At 36.4% G+C, this 21,361-nt stretch overlaps 1 protein-coding gene across 1 annotated transcript in view; it reads left to right on the top strand.

The window, feature by feature from the left end:
* The first annotated feature begins 661 nt into the window (after nt 1-661).
* Nucleotides 662-21,361, top strand: part of LOC115427324 (neuronal acetylcholine receptor subunit alpha-7-like) — a 55,497-nt gene continuing 34,797 nt past the window's right edge. Inside the window, exon 1 of the mRNA XM_030145834.1 lies at nt 662-953. Within this exon, the coding sequence (XP_030001694.1) occupies nt 884-953 (70 nt within the window). The 5' untranslated portion in view covers nt 662-883. The remainder of the gene's footprint in view (nt 954-21,361) is intronic.

The following is a 21,361-nucleotide window of genomic DNA, read 5'->3' as shown; positions in this document are numbered from 1 at the left end:
TAATGCCTGGTACAACTAAAGGTACATTTGTTTGGACAAATATACTGATAACAACAAAAATATCTCATAACAGTTTAATTTCAGAGCTGATATAGAGCCATTTTCCATGGTTTTCTTGATAATAACCAAAATCACTGAAGTTCTTCCATCAATATCTATAGTATTGTGCTGACAAAAACAGTACTTTAGGCATTCCATGTTTTCTTTTCTGTCTGTTTTAGTCACATGATACACACAGGAGTTAGTACTTGATTGCATAACCATTATGACTTTTGATGGTCTAATAATTTTTTCCATGACTGTATATCAGCAAAATGATGTGTCTTTAATGATGAAATATTTCCCCTGCAGGAGATTCGGTTGAGTTTCTAAACAGGTGGGGGGGGGGGGGGGATCTCACTTTTAGACTTTAATATAAGGTTTTACTGTTTTATGATCCTGTTAAAATGTAAAAACTCAACAGCTTGGAGCTTGGAGAGAGCTGAGGGCAAAATAAATGAAACAATAACTTTTTTTAGCAGTAGAACTTATATAGAGCGTGATCTGACTTTAAATGGAGGAGAATTGTTATTGCTGGGGTCATACTGATGCCTGCTTTATCCAACTCCGGCTCTGATGCGCGCTCCCGCAGGCACGTTGTTCTGTAGGGGAATGAGATTCTGAAACAGCGTGAACGCGCCAATCTGAACTCCACTCTCACTCGGGTCTGTCAGTCTTTTTTTTTTTTTTTTTTTTTTTGTCTCATGCGCTGTGTCTCCCCTCTTTTTTTGTCTCCCTCCAGCCTCATGTTCGTACAACCACACCAAGTCGGAGCAGATTCCCTGTGTAGCCGACACTGAGAGCCCGTTACCGGGGCCGGTGGAGTTGACTGAGCGGTGCCAGGATGCGGTGCTACAAGTTTTTGGGACCATGTTCGGTTGGATTTTATATCTGGACGGCCATTCTTTTCCAAGGTAGGTACGGGGATGAGTCCTGCTGATGTTCGCTCCGAATGAAGTTTTGGACACTTGATTTAAGGCACTGTTTGGAAAGCTTCAACTCTTCTGATATGAAAATATTTGCATGTTTTTTGTGTTGTGCGTAATTTGGAATAACTGACCTCTAAGCACTGTCAGAATAAATATCATTAACCCTCTCATGCATGAATTATGAAAACCTTAGTCAAGATATTTTTCCTGAGTGTTTTTATTCCTCTTTAGGCATGAAAAAAACAATGTCATTGACATTTTTTATGAAGCTGCTTTTTATGGGGTTTCAAAAATGTCTACTCAGCTAGACAGCATGCGTTTGATTTTTGAAGAAAAGAAAAATATATTTAAAATACAATATCAGAAAGTGATATACTGTGTGAAAACTATGAAATATTTTCTTTTAATGTAGCTAATCTGATGTTTTCTCACATTTTATCATACTCCAATACAAGTTATTGCTCACTTCATGGACATAATATAAATATAGATTTTTTTTAATTTTTTTTTTTTTTAACTTTTTGCTTAAGAAAACTGTTAATTACAGTCTAATAACAAAGAGCAATTGATTAACTCTCCAACATGTTACCGCAGATCAGGTTTATCAAGTATTTATCAGTAATTGTGTGAATTGCAGTGTATGACATGATGCATAAGCGTCCACTGTGTTGTCTGATATGCAACTAAAACAACAAAATCCATGAATATACAAGAGAACATCTGTAAAATAACTGTCCACTGTAGTGACCAGTATGCATGAAAGGGTTAAATACTTTATTTACAAAGTGCAATAAAGACCTGGTTTTCAGGGATTCCTTTCATTCATTTCTATTATTTCTTTTATTGCATTATTATACAAGTAAAGAGGAAAAAAGAAAATGTTGATAAAGATCACAATTTACATCTAAACATAAATAAAACAGAATTATTAATATGTAATTAAATTAATTGGTCACCTAAAAATGAACCAAATTGTTCACAAGAATTTCGTCCTTATTCATGTTTATAAAAGTGTTTTTCACTAAGACTTGTTTTAAAACACTGAGTGTGTATTTGTGTGTGTTTATGTGTGTATGATTAGAGTGTACACATTAATGTTTGCTCATTCGAGTGCATGCCGGACTATAAATCTCTCCTAAGCCCCTTTCCATCATCAGCGTCATCATCATCATCTGTAACATCTGGGTTGTTTCCTTACCCATTGTGACACTGTGGCTTTACTAAAGATATACTGTCAGACTTGCTTATGTGTGTCAGAGTGTGTGTGTGTGTGTGTGTGTGTGTGTGTGTGTGTGTGTGTGTGTGTCCACTGCGTGCAGACGTCAACCCCTGCCACTGTCCTCACCTCTCCTCTCCATGGTTATCTGGAAGGAATGGCTTTAACACAGACTGAAAGGACAGATAAAGAGGATGGATTATGAGTTTTAATGTCTGTCATAACAAAGCTGTTGTGTCATTGTGGCTGAATGTGGTCTGTCCAACAATGTGTAGAACTGGGAAAGCTCCTGCATAGGAATCTAAACTTAGCATTTTTGCATCAATGAATCTCTTTATTGGTCTGTGAGTGTTGTCATAGTTGAATCAGAACAGATTCACTTATGAGGCTTTGGGCTTGGGGATAAAAACCAGATAGCTGCTTGTGTTTTCATGTACACATTCACAGGACCATTGATAAGCAGCTTTAGCTTGTCAAGGGAAACACAAGACAATTGCCAAAAGAAAAAAAAAAAGATAGAGCAATTATGTTTCATTGAGTTTTTGTTCATTGCACCTCAGCTTTGTGCAGAAGCAAGACGGTGGTGACACAGACTTTATATGACTCGTTAAAGATCTTAGAATAAGAAATGAAATGTTGATACTGACACAATCAGAGATGAGTATGAGTGATTCTGCCCGGCACAGATTTCATTTCTCACTTTCATTCATTGTCTCTTTGCGTCTCACAGACTTTCCATGAGTGTTCCTGCTTATCATTTTTTCCATGGTCAGTAATACTTTTGCAGGTTCAACCACAAAGTTTATGAAGACTGGGTTTTTTGGTCTCCTTGTAACAGATCTGGGTAATACGTTTATACCAGCGACAATGGAAATCACTGCATATTACATCACAAATTTGACTCTTTGCTCAATATTTCTCCTATTTTGGAATGTTATATGCTCTTCCTCATCAGGTGGTTCCAGACAGGAAAATGGCATAAAGGCAACAAAAAAAAAAAGCACAATGTGGATTTCCATTATTATACTGTAAACCATTTCTTGATTGAAAATATAGAATTACCACACAGTGATTTACACAGTTACCTTAATATTAAATTATATACACTGTGAAAGAAGATTTTGGCTGGATTGTCCACTCTTAATGTAATCTTGTAAAGCCAAACCCATCTCCAGACTTCATCAGACCTGTGCCAATGCTGAACATTGGTCTGGCACCTTCCACTATTGTTCTGGAATAGGGATAGAAGTTCTCTGGGCTGTTTGGCAAGTTCTTTAAACAGATCACACTTGTCTTGGGTGGCGCTAAGTGCAGGATGCAGTGACAATGTCTGGGCAAAATAGTGCAGCTGTTTTGGTTGAACTGGTGTGCATGAAGATGAAAGCTGTGGAATTAAAATGACTAAATCTGTACAACACCAAATAACACATAAAAATGTGTTTTGCCAGAATTTATCATTCACTGGGGCCATATAATTTAAACTTTTTTTCTATCCTTAACCCATAAAGACCCAGCGCTACTTCTGTGTCAGTTCCCAAATTGATTTTTTGTCTGTATTTAACCTGTCTTAAAGGGGTTATATTTTGTTAAACCAACTTTTATTAGTCTTTGGTACATTTATTTGTGTATTTGGACCCTAACAGTTCATAAAGTTTGAATTTGAACCCTCCAGGTGCTGCAAAGCTATCTTTATATTCAGTCTAGCAAAAACTGAGTGGATTTCTACAACCTGTTTTAATTCCTGCTTAATTTGTTATGTCTATAACTAGTTACATCACAACATTTGCACATATAAGGTCAAGCCTTCCGACAAAGATTTCACAGAGTATGCTATAATTGTTTGTCAGCAGCAGCGGTTGTAGTCCATACTGAAAATATGTCCAAACTTCAAGCCGATTACCTAAAAAGTTCAGTTGTTGGTTGAATAGGACAGAGCAGCACAGCCAACAACCTGGAGGGGGCGGGGCGTGAAGTGGCTCATGTGCATTTAAAGGGCCAGCGCTCAAAATGACCTTTCTGGTGTCATTACTCAGAAATAGGATTGAAGATGGACCTGTGGAGTTGAATAATGAAGAATTCAGACCCAAGCATAGCATTTACAGTTTATGTAGACCACAGGAAAATTTTTAAAATGCATAATTCCTTTTTTAAAAAAAAGCAAAATATCACGCCTTTAAGTGATTTATCACCATTTATTTTAATATTATCCTCTGTATTTTGCATTTTTACAGTGAAAATCAGGTATTTTCCCATATTTAATTCACTGATCATGTAGATGTTCATAAAAGCTCAGATTAAAGTTGAAGGTTATTATATCAGAACAGAGAAAACTCATGTAAAAACAACTTTTTCAGCAAAGATATCAATAACTGAATGTAAAAACAAACATCCCCAACCGCTGTCATTTATCAGACTCCATGGGTTTTACAGGTGAATCAATGTTGTAGAAGATGCTGATGTTTCCATGGTAACTAGGGAGCCTCTGAACATCGAAATGGGTCATATCTGATGACCATGAAAAGACAAATAACTGTATTTTATGCCAGTTATTGACATGGATTGACAGGGTTAGTGAATCAGAAGTTATTAAACATTTTAGATCAGTAGATGCTTTTGGTCGCCTGTGGATGTTTGGGTCTTTATGGGTTAAATGTAGAAAGTCTTAACACTTGTATCCATTTTAAAACTGATGCCAAGACTTGGTAGAATTACAACTGTGATTCATTATTTCAAGATGATCCAATAACCCATGAATCAGTTGTAATAGGCCTGATCGGTCTTCAAGCAGCTGTAGATGTAGACAGATACATCGTGGTTTGGAGGTTGTGCTGAAGGAGTGTAGATGTGGTGGCCGTGTACTCAGCATGGTACCGCAGCCGAGGTCTTAGCATCTGGATTAGGATTAAATGTCCAGTGGTTTTAGGACTCTGAGTCCTTGACCATAGATTATAAATCTCTCCTATATGAATCCATCCATCTAAAAGTCCATTAACACACAACATCACACTCTGATCCCTGCTTTTCACTGCAGCCAGTCACAGGACGCTGAAAGTAATGTGTTAATGGTCCGTGTTGTTGCACATGCAGAATTGATCACATGTTCATGCACATGGCAACCCATTTACTTAAAACACACACAGCCTTGTTTGCATGACTTGTGGGGACACTAAATCTAAGACTAGACTAGCATTCATTTCTTGGAACGGTACGGTAAACCTTAACCTTAGTCCATGAAGACAAATTCTAACTTAACCAGTGCTTTTTATCCATGTCTTAGTTCTGAGGTCAGGTTGCTGATGTGCTGTGCAGCTGTCTGTGCACTTTGCCTCCATCTGGATCTGCAGACAACATGTCTACAGCCTAAGGTTTATAGATATATTTTGCCTAAAGTATCTGCTGCTGTTTCCCTTGGTAATGTGTGTGTATGTACGTCAGTTGCTATGTTGTCCTTAGCATTCAGTGTTTTAGGACTAGACAAACTTTGTGTCTTTGAAAGTGTATTCAGAATTAGGTTCTTCAAACTCCTGTGTTGACCAATCTGTCCTCAGGAGCTCATTCCAATAAATGTTTCCTGCATAATACATCCAGAGAGTCCTCTGAGCGCTCCACCGTCTTTAGTGTCTTTCTACACCTGTTCACAAAAAAATCCCTCACCTTTCACCCTTAAATGTAAAGATTTGTACATTCTGTGTTTAAGATGTTTGTCTGTCCTAGTCGCTTTTCCATTGGACATCTGTGCAAAACTTTATCAATATTTATTAAATGTTGAAAAAACAGAAATGTGTAATGTCAGTTTTTCTATTAAATCACAAATGCAATGACTTGTTTATTTATTATCGCGAGATGACAGAAGAAGTCATGCCATAAACATGGTGACAAACATAAATATTATGTTGATTTACAGATATATTCATTATTATTATATATTACCCCTCTATCCTGTAATGAATTAAAAAATGATTTGGTTTCCTGGTGAGTCCACACATACTGCGCCATGCGGTAAAAGGTCTTTCCATTACAGTTTTGCATGATATACCACTTTCGCTATGCATGAAAAAACACCTCTTTCCAGCACAAAAACCTTTCATCAAAAAATCAGAATTTTGGCAAAATTGTTTTCCATTAGGCAAATTTTTATGCGCAAGTTGTATTCGCACAATTTGAGGGTTAATGGAAAAGCAACATCTGGTCATCTAGTTCTCTTTTTTCCCATCACTGCTACTTTTAAAAGCACATTTGGATATCGATCCCACCACTCATGTCCTCTTATTGTCGTGTCTCCTGAAATAATTTAGTGAACTTCTGTAAAAGGCAGACATGTAAATTGAAATGCAGAGGGACATTCTAAAGTGTCTACTTTCTCCAAGTATTCCTAAATTCCGTACAGAAATTCTGTTCCTAAAACATCATTTGTAACCGTGTAAATATGTTTTATAAAAAAAATGTATTGCCATCTGCATAGTGTTCATATGCATGTTTCATAGTAGATTTTAGCCATACAATGATAATATGAAATATTTGCATTATTATTATTATTATTATTATTATTATTATTATTATTATTATTATTATTATTATTATTATTAAGCCTTAACAAATATGTAAAACCTCTTGTTGATTTTGAGTTGATTTAAGGATGACCTAGGTTTTCTCCTGCAGAAGCTTCACTTCATTTTCACCCCTCAGCTCATTTCTTTCTCCCTTCTGCCCTTCCTCTCCTGTCTCTCTTCATTTTTGTGCTGTCAGTATGACACTCATTAAATCTCATTCCCCCTTCTCGACTCCCTTCCTGTCTGTTGGTTAGGTAATATGTTAGCCACCTGGGCTGCGATGTGTGTTTGGAGCTGCTGAACATCTGGATGCTTCACCGTTGACCTCACCTGACTGATTCACTTTTCTGTCAAAAGACCAGTAGTAAAATTATGGTGTACTAAACAAATACCGAAAGTAGATGTGACCTCAGTATAAGTCAGTGCACACAGAGCGGTGTGTACGTTCATATGCTGCATGTATAGATACAGATAATAAAAGGCACGACAGTGTGTCCTATTTAGTGTCCTGTCTTTTGAAGGACACTTGCTCGTCACAAGCATGAATATAAGACATGGTGGTGCATGTGGACACTTCGTTGCAGCCCATCAGACATTATGGTCCATGGGACTCATAATTTCTTCTCCTTCGGGTGCTTTTCTTACAGACAGGTAAATGACTGTTGTCAAGGTCTTCGTCATAATTGGAAGGAGAGATGAAGGGACTGACACGTCGAACTTCACGTCTGACTCTCAGAATTTACATTTGGCATGGCTTAGTCGGCAACAAATACATTTGTAGTGCTCCAGAAATGTGATCCCTTGCCATTTTTAATTTACTAAGAAGGTTCAATGAAGTAACAATCAAATCAAGCTTAGTTTAGATTCTTTCTTTAATTCAAAGTATGAATAGGTCTGTTTCAATCATGTTTATGAGCAATTTGAAGTTTGCTTCAGAAAAGGTTTTGGGAACGGCAAGATTGGAAAAGAGTTTGAATGTTCTCTTGAGGCATGTTTTTCTTTCTTTCTTTCTTTCTTTCTTTCTTTCTTTCTTTCTTTCTTTCTTTCTTTCTTTCTTTCTTTCTTTCTTTCTTTCTTTCTTTCTTTCTTTCTTTTCCATGGTATTTTCAGAGCGATGGGGGGTTAAATACATATTTGACGTGTAATTACATAGTCTGTCAGAATTAATGCGTTAACGCAGATTAATCCATCATCATCATTAATCTGATTACAAATTTTAACCCATCTGCAGCACAGAATGACTCTGAACCTCTCTGGCAATGCATTTTCACCCAGTTTGTCCAAGTAGAGTTAGCGTCGTGCATGAACAAATGGGTATTTGATCCAATAGTGACAGGCAGCAGAACAAACCCATAAAGATGGAAGACACTAAACAGCACATTGGTCCTCTGGATAGAAATATGAGGACAAAAAAGATGGAACAGTTGTGTCAAGTTGTTTTGATTCTGTTGAAGGTGTTTAATAAACACTTTAAGTGAATCTATATTCCCTTCTTTCTTGAGTCTGTTTGCTCATGCAAAATGAAATGTGATTAATATAAATTAAAAATTAGTAATATTTAATCGTGATTAATCCAAATTAATCTACAGTAACCCTGTGATTAATCTGATTAAACATTTTAATTGTTGGACAGCACTAGTAATTACCAATCACTGATCATGAAATTTTACCTGTAATCTGTGTCTCAATATGGAACAGAGACGTCTTTCTTCTACATTGAAATGAAACATGTCATGTCTGTATTTATAGTTAGTCTTTTGATTTGGACAGAAAGGAAAGAACTGCAGGTGAAGGCATGTATTTTCAAGATCTGCACTTTTTTTCACTCATATTTGCTCCAGCTGCTTTAATAGCAAATAGAAACACCCCGTTAAATACGTTCTGACATGTGACTGATTATCATGATGTGCTAAAACATGGTTGTGTGGAATGAAATTATCCTGTGGTCTCATAAATTCACAGCCATTTGATAAAACATCATTGTATGCTCTACTTCTTCTACTCTGTTTATGGTCATGTGTAACACCCCTCCTGACTATACTGTGCAGCCTGTTTATGGAAATGCATACATTACTTTTTCCTTTTTTTTTCTTTTTTCTTTTATTCTTTTCCAGGGTTTCATTCAAATGTACTCAGCATTAATGTAACATACAGCTTCTGTATATATATTTTTTATACATTTACATACCCCTACTTGCAGATCAGGTAACTTGAGAGAGCAGGGACACACTTAAAGCAGCTTGTCGGCAGGAAAAAAAAAAACACGGACAAACAGTTTTTCAACAATTGTATGTGCTGCCTGGTCATAAACACACTGGTTGCAATGCGTTTCTGCAGCCTTTATTCCACAATATTCCAGCTTAAAGGTTTAAATTGTATTTGGCAGATGGAAAATAGCTTCAAACAAAGGAAATCACATTGTGGAAGCTTGGCCCCTCTCATAATCACTCCCTAAACATTACCATTGTATATCTGCAGTGCAATTTCTCTTCCTGCTTTTTCCATTTGCATTTGCACACAAACATGTGATATTTGCATCAGAATGACTCTGGATATGTAGCATTTGTCGTGGTGTAGACTGTCCAGGCCTTCGGGGAGTGGATGTCTGTCAACATTCTTTGTTTCTTTGTGCCGCCCTCTTCCCCCTCCAGGTTTATCATTCTGGTCCCACTGTCCCAAAGCATTCTGGGATCAGAGCCCTGTTATGTTCCAGACCAGATAATGGGTTTTGGCTCTCCACAAGTGTATCAATTTTTTGAGATTTAGCAAGCATATTACATCCATATGAAATAAGATTACTGTGTGGATTTATTTCACCATGGTTCTGAAATTGTTACCTGCAATTCATTTATGTTTTTGTGTTGGGTCATTTTTTAACCACAGCTCTTTAATCATTATGTATTCATTAGGATTCATGTTTCATTTGAGAGAACCTCAGATCGCTGGGCTGAACAACAGGGTCTGAATCCAGTTACATGACAACTGTAGAGAAGCATAAACACTGACATGGTCTATTTTAAAGCTGAGTATCTATGATAGTCCATGAACTCTTTAGTAAGCAGTGTTGTGTGTAATGCAACTACTTTTTTCGGGTAAAAAGTAGTGTAACACGTTACTACTGAAAGTTGGTAACGAAACCAAGTTCTTTTTTCAACATTACTTTTCTTAGGGACAGATTTGCTGCCATGTACAATTTTTAGTTCCGTAGTCATTCGGTAGTGAACCAGCTGTGACTGCGCAATAGTCGCGAGCTCTAATTCCACAAGGTACACCACAGAGGCTGGTGGTAGCATGGCGACATTAGCGACTGAGAAGCAGTCAACGATAACTTTGGAGGGATGGAGGTATTCCCATTACTTTCAACTCGTCAAAACTAAAGGGAGGAATGTGAGTGTAAAGTGTACACTGTGCCCTGGCGAAAAACTGTTGTCCACTGCCCTGAACTCAACTGCTTACCTCACCAAGCAGTTGAAATGAAAACATGCTAACGTGAAGCTTGTAGCCCAAGAACCCTGGGGAAATGATGATATGTCAAATGATCCAAGTCCAAATAAGCAGCTAAAACTTTAGTTTCACCAGGTAACTAAACACGATTTGAACAAACTTGTTGCTTTGTTCATTGTCGGAGAAATGTTTCCCATTAATACTGTTGAATCTCCCACTTTCAGAAAGATAATTAGCACAAGATACCGTTAGCAGGAGACAATAAGCCCTTATGTATTTTGTGTTCACCTATATATATTGTTTGATAGAGTTTAGGGGTTATGTTGAAGCCTAAGCCTGGTGTTAAATCCAATATTTTCCTGTTAAATCCCCTGTTTTCTGGCATTTTTTATAATAAAGAGCACAAATGAAATGCCTGTTTTGTCCTCCATAGTAGAACTTTACATAGCCCTACACATTTAGGAACAGATATGTGGTTTTGCTCAGTCGAGGAACATAAAAGTAATGGAAAAGAAACAAGTAATGTAAAAAGTTACTCTCTATAGAGGTTAACTAAGTAAAGTAATGGGTTACTTTTTAAAGTAGTAACAAATAACGAGCAAAAGTTAGCTTTTAAAAGTAACTTCCACAACACTGGTAGTAAGTACCAACCTATGTGTGACAGCCACCGTTCAGTCCAGGAAATTCAATGACCCTATAACGCCAAATGTATCATATTTGATACATGAGTTTTGAAGCCCTCTACATGATCAGTGTGATATTTTGTTTTCTTGAAAAGCCTGATGTATACAATTAGATACATGCAATACACGGATAATCAACCAGGGGGGAGAAATTTGCTCACCAGAGGCCTTTCCAGTGACACTATAAGACTGTCATTAATGAGGAAGGAGGCAGAACTTTGCCAATTTTGAAAAGGAATTACCAATTTGTTAGACATGTTTGTGTTATATTATGTTTTTGTTTGTTAAAAAATAATATTTGAGCATTGAGACCTGATGTATCAAATATGATACAAAATTGAAACTCATACATGGAAATTGCTAATAGTTCAGACTTTACAGGGTTAAGCCATGATACAGTATGGTAACTTGCATGATATGAGGAAAATCTATAATATTCAAAAATGTTGCTCCACATTATGATAAATAACTTGTGATCAAAGATACTTGATTGTGCATATTTGCTATATAGGCCCTATGTGTTTCTACTGTAAAAGCTGCACTGCTAATACAGACCCAAAACACTAAATAACTGAAGCCCACCTTCAAATACATTAATATACTCTCATTAAATGAATTATATATGAGCATCTAACTTATTAAACAGGATAGTAATTTAGATATATAAAACATCATAAATATAAAAAATGAAAGTTTTTCTACAGTAATTTTCTTCAGTTTTTTTTTTTTTTTTTTTTCCAGTCAAAGCTGTCCCACCAAGGGGTCCAATCTGGTCCACAGGATAGTTTGTAAAGTACAAAATTTACATTGACAGTATTAAAGATAGAATAGTCAGGGGCATTAGGTTACTGTGTTATTATTTTATTCTATTTTTAAACAGTAGAACTGCTCTACTTTTTCACCACAAGGTCTTAATCCACTCTCATCTGTCTTTCTTCAGTCATCATGTTACCTAACCTCACTGTTGTCATCAAACTGACCAAGTCATCTGAGTTCTGGGTAACTGGGGCGATTGATGTGGATGTTTTACTCGTTTCCTTATGAGAGTCGAAATGTTCAGTGTGAATGCATGATACAAGTACATAAAAATACTTTTATTATTCATTGTTCTTCAAGTCACCATTTGCAATGTTGACAATGAAAATATGATTATTTGTCAGCACTAATTTGTATTAAAAGAAATTCAAAGAGACAAATCTAGGTTCCCAGCTCATCACTCCTGACAAATATGTTAACGTACAGAAATCCAAGAGTGATGAATAAATAACACCCTCCCTGGGGCCTACAGGTGGATGATGGGGGAAGGAGAGGGGGCGGCTACAGAGCTGGCAGCAGTGATGCAGTACAGCAGCGTTAATGTGTCAGATGGAGATCAGGGAAATTCTTGCAGTTAAAGTTAATTGGTGATGTGGCAGAATGCACCCTCTGCCCCGACCCTGACCTGTAGTGGCAGCTAAAAATATGCAAGTCCCCCTAGAGCTAGCATTTTTTTTTTTTTTTTGCCTGTTCTAAGCTTTTTTTTTTAATAATGTAATATTAACTGTGGTCCTTAGTCAAACATAGTAGTTGACAGTGCCTATGTTTATATACACATTAATATTCCATTTTTTTGTAAAAAAAAAAGACAATATTAAGTAATATTGATGACCAATGAAAAGGAATATTCCTTGAATTTTCCTGTTTACATGCAGCTGTGCATACCCCATTAAAAATCTTTTTTTTTTTTTTTTTCCAAAGTTTTAATGGCAGCACACGTTCCACTGTGTGAACAGCTTCAGACTCCTCCTTTTGTTCCTTAAAATACTGCCAAGAAAAAAATGCTGCTTATTTGATATTTATTAATTAATTAATTAATTATAACATTTAACAGTTTGTCCTTCTAATCACAAATTCTCTGATATTTCTTTGAAATATTCATCTATACCAGAGATGATCATGGACTTTACTCCAGCTGACTTTAAACAGCACATGTATTGCATCCTGTAGCAAGTTAGACTGCTTTTCCAAATGTGTTGTATATGTGTTCAAAGAATTCTTCAAAAATGGAAAAATTTGGATTCGGAAAATGCTCCATTTGGAAAAGGCCCTAATTTGGAAGATCCAAGCAGTGTTTTATCAAAGTCATATTATTGTCCAATTTGGAATGATAGTTAAATATTAGTGTGTATGTAAATGTACTCAGTGATGTATTTTAACACTGGATGCCTTCCAGTGTAAACAGAAAAAAGACAAAGTAGAAATCAGTTCTGTAGAAACATGGCAGCACAACATGACACAGTAGAGAAAATGTGTATCATTCATTTTCTGGAATTAGACCCCCCCAAACCTCTGTAAATCTTCCAAACTTTTGGAGGTTCGTTTTAGTAGATGATATGAGGAGACTGAGGCTTGTCAGAGGAGTTTGCAGCCGAGCAGTTGCAGCTTGAGTTGACTGCTTATACTAGCTTGCAGGCTCCACTCCATTTGCAAGAAAATGTGAATCGTCTCCGCTCCCAGAGTTTTTCTGTGAAATTAATGTGTCAGCACTAATTTCTAAGAAGTTATATTACTATGGTCTGTACTTGTTTCCCATCATTTATCAATGTACATAACCTCATTTACATAAACACACTAGTTTACCTTGACTGAAAGGCACTGAGGACAATCATTCCTCTGCATACAGTTATTTTTGTGTGTGTGTGCTGGAATGCAGCTGTGTCTAGACGGTTTAGCTGGACTCATCGGGGGCACTAAAACACCACGATGTAAGAGGTGGCCGTTTAGTGTTCTGCCTAAAATAGCTTTTCCTGTTTATGTGAGGTGTGTGTGTGTGTGTGGGTAAAAGAGAGAGAGAATGGCCGTCTGTGTTTGTAGAGTCTGTGTCTGATGTTTGGAAGCCTCATCTGAACGCACTGACCCAGTAAAAATACTCAGATGGGACAGAATCGCCTAGCTGCATTTCTCTGTATATCTTAGTGTGTGTGTGTATGTGTGTGTGCCAGAGCGGGTGTGTGAATGTCAGGGAAGGTGTATAGTCCTCATGGTTATTGCATCGCCATCCTAAACAAATATTTTCGACTTCACAGTTCACAAACTACCGAGCGCATTCAGCTTCTGCCTGTTTTGTTTGACCACTGCTGTCCTCTACCTAAGATAACTTTGGAATAAACCAGACAGTTCATTCGTTTATACTGTAGATGATCTTGATATTAGGAGACAATACTGATGGGGAGGTGTGTCTTCTTTCTCTCCGGACAACCCAATTTACTTTGTGATGCACTCAATCTTTCCAAATAAGAATAAGAACAACGATCAGAACAGACTGAAAGGGAGGACCAGATATGGTGGTAGAGATCAAAACATGCGATTTGTAAGCTTGTAAGGGGATAAAGACATTCATAGAGGGAGCTACAGATGAAACACTGAAGACAGATAATATGTTATAATAGAAGAGGGTGAGGGATTGCAAAAATTCGCAATAATGTCAGGAGAAAATTTTACAAACAACAATGAATGAAAGATGCAAAGGAATACATCTGGGCAAGGAAACAGTGCTTTAAATGTTCCTGCTCTCACTGAGTTGTGTGAATACAGAAGTGAGAATCAAGAAACTGTACACTAATTGGCTTATACTGAGCAAAAAATCTGCCAATAGGGTAAGAAAAAAATATTGGCTAGAATTCTTTAAACAAGCACAAAAGTGTATCAACTAAAAAAAACATAATGTACCTTAAAACTAGACAAAAATGCTAGAATTTTAGCAACAGTGCTTTGTTCAAGAAATAAAATCACACTCATTTTGACAGAATTATTTTAAATGAGGAATTTTAGTCTCTGACTGAGCTGGATGTAAGAATTTAAGTCTTAAATAAGAGCAACAAGTAGAAAAAAATTCTTAAAATAAGTGTTTGAGTCTCTCGATTGAGCTGAAAATGACTGCTACAACCAGGAATTGGTCAAGGACCAATTAGCTTCTCCTTATGGAGGAGATATGGATGTCAATGTTAAACAGAATAAGAAACCACCTCTCAAACAAACCAAAATTAATTCATAACCGTACATCCTATCTCAAAAATTCTTGCCGATGAGACTTGGGGTGAGTCTTGTGAACATATCTATGTGTGATATATGGGAAAAAAAGTCAAAACTGAATAAGCAGTGATTGTGGGAACGTCAAATATGTTAGTGACAGAAATCTAACATGGGAGTGAATGACAGAAAAAACTGACCTTTGGTTTCATGTCTCTACGACATTCCTGCTGCCCGTAGGAATTTTTCAGTCATTACCTCCACCAAGGAGGTTATGTTTTTGTCAGCGTCGGTTTGTTTGTCTGTCTGTTTGTGTGCAAGATAACTCAAAAAGTTATGGATGGATTTGGATGAAAATTTCAGGAAATGTTGATACTGGCACAAGGAACAAACGATTAAATTTTGGTGGTGATGGGGGGTGGGGGGTTGGGGGGGCCATGGAGGCCCACTGATTTGCCTTGGCGGAGGTCTGCACTCTACGAGTGCTTTTCTAGAAAAGACCAAAATTTAATCATTTGTTCCTTGTGCCAGTGTCAACATTTCCTGGAATTTTTATCCAAATCCGGGACACTGATCTGCCTTGGCGGAGGTCTGCGCTCTACGAGTGCTTCTAGTTTTTCAAATTGGTCAAGGGTCATGTTAAATTGTTGTCATTTTTGTCATGTTGTAGGCCTGTAAATAACGAGTAGAAATATTGCTAGTTCGCAGTATAAGTGACTCAAAAATTCCAAGTATTTGTAGCAAATATGTGGTCAGATCCATAATGGCGTCATGTGTAATGAACCAAAATATACTCCAAAAACAATCCAAGAGCTTTTGAAGGTAAAGAAATAGGATGTTCTTCAGTGACCAAGTCTGTCACCTAATCGCAACCCAACAGAGCAGCTTTTCAGGTACTGAAGAATAAACCAAAGGCAGAAAGACTGTTGTAAAGCCCTGGTAAAGCATCTCCAGGGAGCATGTCCAAGAGTTCTAGACTTAAGGGAGTCATTGACAGCAAAGGTTTTTCATCCAAGCATTGAAAAAACCCCTCACATTTATAATGATCATTGTTTGTCCAATTACATTTGAGCCTCTGCAAATGGAATCCCTAAGTCTAAAATGGTTGTAATCTGTAAATGACAAATACTTATAGACCTGACTGTAAGTATTTGAGGGAGTTTTGAATTGACTACCTGAGGGTAAATCTTCATATAATGTAATAGCACAGTGTTAAATACAATGCTTAATTGTAAAAATACTTTCTGTATTATGTTTATTACTATATTAAAGGCAATGACGGAATTGTGCAAAGTTCAATAAGATATTACCTGAAATTGACTGAATTAACTTTCTGTGTAATTCTAGTTTGTCATTACATTGGTGTGCAGTTGTTTTGGAAATGATCTGCTGTGAGATAAATGAGCAAAATATTACATACTTTAATAAAAGTGCAGGTTGGCTGATGTTTTCAAGATATATGATATAGTGATAGTGTTATTATAGGTATTATTATGTTATCATAGGTATAAACAGACTTATGAATATTTGTCACCTATATTTTTCCACCTCATACTAGAAGAAATCTGGAAATGGAATGTATTTTAATGTGCAGACAGTGTTCTGAAATGGAAGTCATAACTCAGAAACAAACTTTTTGAGGAAAATCCATTCTTTCATTAATTTGTAGAGTTTCAAATTTTGACAAAATACTATGTCTTAAAAACTAAACCCAGCTAGCAGTTCTGACTTAAAAAGTATATATTATAGAACCAAATTTGATAAACTTTCACTACTTCTATTCTAGAAGCATTTTGCTTGCAGAAGTGCTGTCAATTTGTCTTGTGTTCTTGCAAAAAAGAGTGAATGGCAACTAAAAAAAAAACCCAAAACCTTTTCATATTTCACGCCTCTAAAACCTTCCATCTGAGTTTGTTTCATTAAGGATGGACTGAAAGGCAGGGTGGCACCATCTTGGACACAATGCAAGTCAAAGCATAAAGACATACAGACCTAATTTACATCTGCATGTGTCTCACATTTTTCATTTCCTCTCGATTCGCACACATAATAATCGGCACGATTGCTCACTGTCCAATATTCTCCCAATAAATGTTGATATGGAGGAAACACACACATAAAGAGAAAATTGGCTTGGTCTCAAAGGAGACCAGTGAATATGTGAAATATATTAATATTTCTCGGGTTGAGCTGAAATAAAAAAAAAAGGTCCCCTTGGGTGCTGATACCCTCAGGGTCCCTGAGGTTCCCAGAAGCAGTCTGGTTCTGCTTATTAAACTAGAACTAATTTTATATGAAGCTCAGGGGCAACGTCAACACGCTACATCGCTGAGGTTACTGGAGGTGACGATGCACACATAAGTTTATGTACATTTTAAGCTGCTGAGTACAGAATGCTCTACAAAAACATGTGTAATCTATTCCTGTGGGACTACGATCTGAATCTAAAATTATTCAGGAATTCACAGTCCATAAATTTTATAGATGGATGATAAAGAGGGAAAAGAAAACCGTACTTGCCTCCAGTGAGCTTTTAATAACAGCACATAACTATTGCAACAATTTTAATCTTTGAATAACACAATCAAAACAATCCTCAGCCTTTCTTTCTGCGCTTTTTTTTCATGAATCAGCTTTATACAACCTCAGAGTGACTGGGCTTTTGTGTAGCGCCTCCTTAATCCATACTGCTGATGACTGAGCCGCTCTACAGTGTCTGGACCAGCAGCTGAATACAAAGGCCACATTCTGACTCTGAACAGCGCTTTGCAAATGACATCAGTGTGATTTATTTTCCAGAATCTAGGATGATTGTTTTTTTTTCATCGTCTGCTTTTTGTGATTATTCCTGCAAAATATTTAACCTTCGTGCTCAAGTAGTAAAATATTTATTGGTGACAGACTTGAGACTTAAGATAACTGATGTAATTAATGGCCTAGTGAAACACCACTCTGAACTGCTGACATACAGTCGTGGAAAAAATTATTAGACCATCAAAAGTCATCAAAAACAATGGTTATACAATCGAGTACTCACTCCTGTGTGTATCATGTGACTAAAACAGACAGAAAAGAAAACATGGAACACACTGGAAAAAATCTAAATCTTACCAAGTGTATTTTTCTCATTTCTAGTCAAAAAATGTCATCACACTTAAAATAAGACATAATCACCTAAAGAGTAACTTTTCAGTGAAATATAAGAACTTATTTTTAGACAACAGATCTTGAAAATCTTATTTCAAGACATCTTACAAAGAAAATTTTCACTTATTCCATTGACAGATTGTTTTTGCTTAATTCAAGATTTTTTTTGCTCAATTCAAGCAAAAAAAAAAAAAAAAAAAAAATCTGAACGTGATCTTGGTAAGATTTCTTGAAATAAGATTTTCAAAATCTATTGTCTAAAAATAAGTTTTTATATCTCACTGAAAAGTTATTCTTGAGGTGATTATGTCTTATTCTAAGTGTGATCAGATATTTTGACTAGAAATGAGAAAAATACACTTGGTAAGATTTAGATTTTTTTCCAGTGTGCCTAAAAGCACTGTTTTTGTCAGTACAATGCCATAGCTATTGATATAAAAACTTAAGTGATTTTGGTTATCATCAAGAAAACCATGGAAAATGGCTAGATATGAGCTCTCAAATTAAACTACTAAGAGCTATTTTTGTTGTTATTGTTATATTTGTCCAAACAAATGTACCTTTAGTTGTACCAGACATTAAAATGAACAAGAAATTGAAGAAAACAAGGGTGGTCTTATAATTTTTTCCGTGACTGTATGTTGTAACGTACATGTGTTCAAGTGATGAAGTACTGATCTGCCATAGTTGCTTGTTATTTTTATGTCTGAGTGGCAGACCTGTAAAAGCGGTGCATATGTTTGACAGACGCTTAAAGGTCAAACCAACAACAGTAAAGTGACAAGAATAAAGACACTGATTGAGGGTAGGTCAAACAGGTCAAATAGGTCAATGTTTATACAAGAAAATAGTTAATAATTATGATTCATTACTATGCTCTAAACCCAAATATTGTTGCTGTCGGGCGAAAACCTAAGTTAATTTTTGGTCCTTTTTTTTTTGGGTCACGAAACAATTCTACTGGTCAGTCTTCATGTTAGCCTGATGTTTTTTAAAAATATTTAACGAATAAAAAGTGTAGAAAACAGCTTGTGACTACATCTAACTCCTTTCATTTATTTAGAATATGCACTGTTTTTCCAATTTCCTGAAAAATAACCATTTTGGATATAAGAGGTTTCCGCCCAACAGCGATGATGTATTAAAAGATAACTGTAGAATAAAGGAGGCTTTTTAATAAATGACTTGCTTTTATTCTTGCTGAGTGAAGCACATGTCTGGGGGGTTTTCCATCATGCTCTTTAAATAAAAGGACAGGGGTAGAGAATAGGGAATTAAACAGAGAAGGTGCTGAACAAACGACAAATCTTCCTCCTCCTCTGCCTCTGCCTCATCTACCTCCCTCAACTGGAGTTTGTTTGATGAGACCTCTTGCTGTGTTTGGGAAACGATATCTTCTTGCCTCTCATATCAGCTTCATTAGTGAGATGATTAAAAAAATCACATGGATGTCTCCCTTCATCCCTGGCGTATGCTGCACATGGCCTGTTTGTGAATTAAGGGTGGCATAGTGCCGGATTTTATTTGATTATTTACTTCCGTCTGAACACAGTTTTATTAGACAAGCTGCAACTGAGACTGAGCTTTCAGTTCTTCTTCTTCACTGACTTTATTAGTATGGTTATGTTTGTTTAGACCTCAGTTCACATTTTATAGTAATAAAAATAAAAGAGACACGTAGAATGGAGTTAGATTTGTGTGGGTGTATACATATTTGTACAGAAAATGTATTATGCAGTGAGGTAACACATATGCTTATATATGTATACACATACTTGAATTCTATACACTTTACTTGGACTGTGCAATTCCTTTTGGAGACATGATAGTGAACTCAAATTAACAATGATTTATGGTACTGTTGGTGCTCGGAGGTGTTACCACATCTGTGTATTGCCTTTTTAAACTCATAAAGACCCAAACAGTGACTGCCTACCAATACCATCGACTGATCTAAACTGTTTAATACCTGTTGATCCACTAATCCCATCAACACATGTAAATAACTGCTGTAAAATGCAGTTTGTCATCTTTTCATGGTCATCACATACAGGGGTTGGACAAAATAATGGAAACACCTTAAAAAATCAACAAAATATAATTTAATATGGTGTAGGTCCGCCTTTTGCAGCAATTACAGCCTTAATTCTCCGATGTATTGATTCATACAACTTGTGAATTGTTTCCAAAGGAATTTTAAGCCATTCTTCAGTTAGAATACCCTCCAACTCTTTTAGAGATGATGGCGGTGGAAATCGACGTCTTACTTGAATCTCTAAAACTGACCATAAATGCTCAATAATGTTGAGGTCTGGGGACTGTGCCGGCCATACGAGATGCTCAACTTCATTAGAATGTTCCTCATGCCATTCTTTAACATCTCTAGCTGTATGGATTGGGGCATTATCATCTTGAGGTGAAAGTGTTTCCATTATTTTGTCCAACCCCTGTATGACCCATTTGGATGTTCAGAGGCTCCGTAGTTACCATGGAAACAACATCATCTTCTACAACACTGATTCACCTGTAAAACCCATGGAGTTGGATCAGTGACAGTGGATGGAAACGCTTGGTTTATGTTCAATTAATACTACATTTTCTTGAAAAAGTAATGTTTTCTTAATTTTTCTCTGTTTCTGATATCATGACCATTAACTTCAATCTGTGCTGTTATGAAAATCTACATGATCAGTGAAGTAAATATGGGAAAATACCCGATTTTCATTGAAAAAACACAAAATACAGAGCATAATATTACAAGAAATGGTGATAAATAACTTAAGAAAGGTTAAATAGAGGGAAAAATTAATTTTGTAAACTGCCACAAATGTAGCACTGGGTCTTTATGGGTTAACATTAGCGTCAGCATGTAACACATCAGGACCAGTGAGCTGCCACTGCAGGCGCTCTTGGACCAACTACAGATCTTCATCCGTACAGTGGTCAAGGACACTGATAGCAGAATTAACCTACGAATACCTGTTTTTAATGGTGGGGGGAACCCAGAGGACATGTTAATGCAGGTTTTTAGCTTATACTATATAAGTGTATACAAATGTAGTATAATGAAGGCTTTCATTAATAATAATATAATCATATTACACTTTGCTCTGCCATAAAAATGGAAGGACATACACTCACTGGCCCCTTTATTAGGTACTAGTACTAGGTGTACATATAGTGGCCAGTGACTGTATATTCTGTGTCTATCTGCTTCACAGTTCAACATGCTGTTCAGAGACACTCTTCGGCATACCTCAACTGTAACCAGTAGTTATTTGAGTTACTGGTGCTGGCCGTTCTTTTCTGATCTCTGGCATCAATAAAACATTTTAACCCAGAGAA

Source organism: Sphaeramia orbicularis, chromosome 10 (genome assembly GCF_902148855.1).
Source record: "Sphaeramia orbicularis chromosome 10, fSphaOr1.1, whole genome shotgun sequence".
NCBI lineage: Eukaryota > Metazoa > Chordata > Actinopteri > Kurtiformes > Apogonidae > Sphaeramia > Sphaeramia orbicularis.
This window is presented reverse-complemented; position numbering and strand designations above follow the sequence as displayed.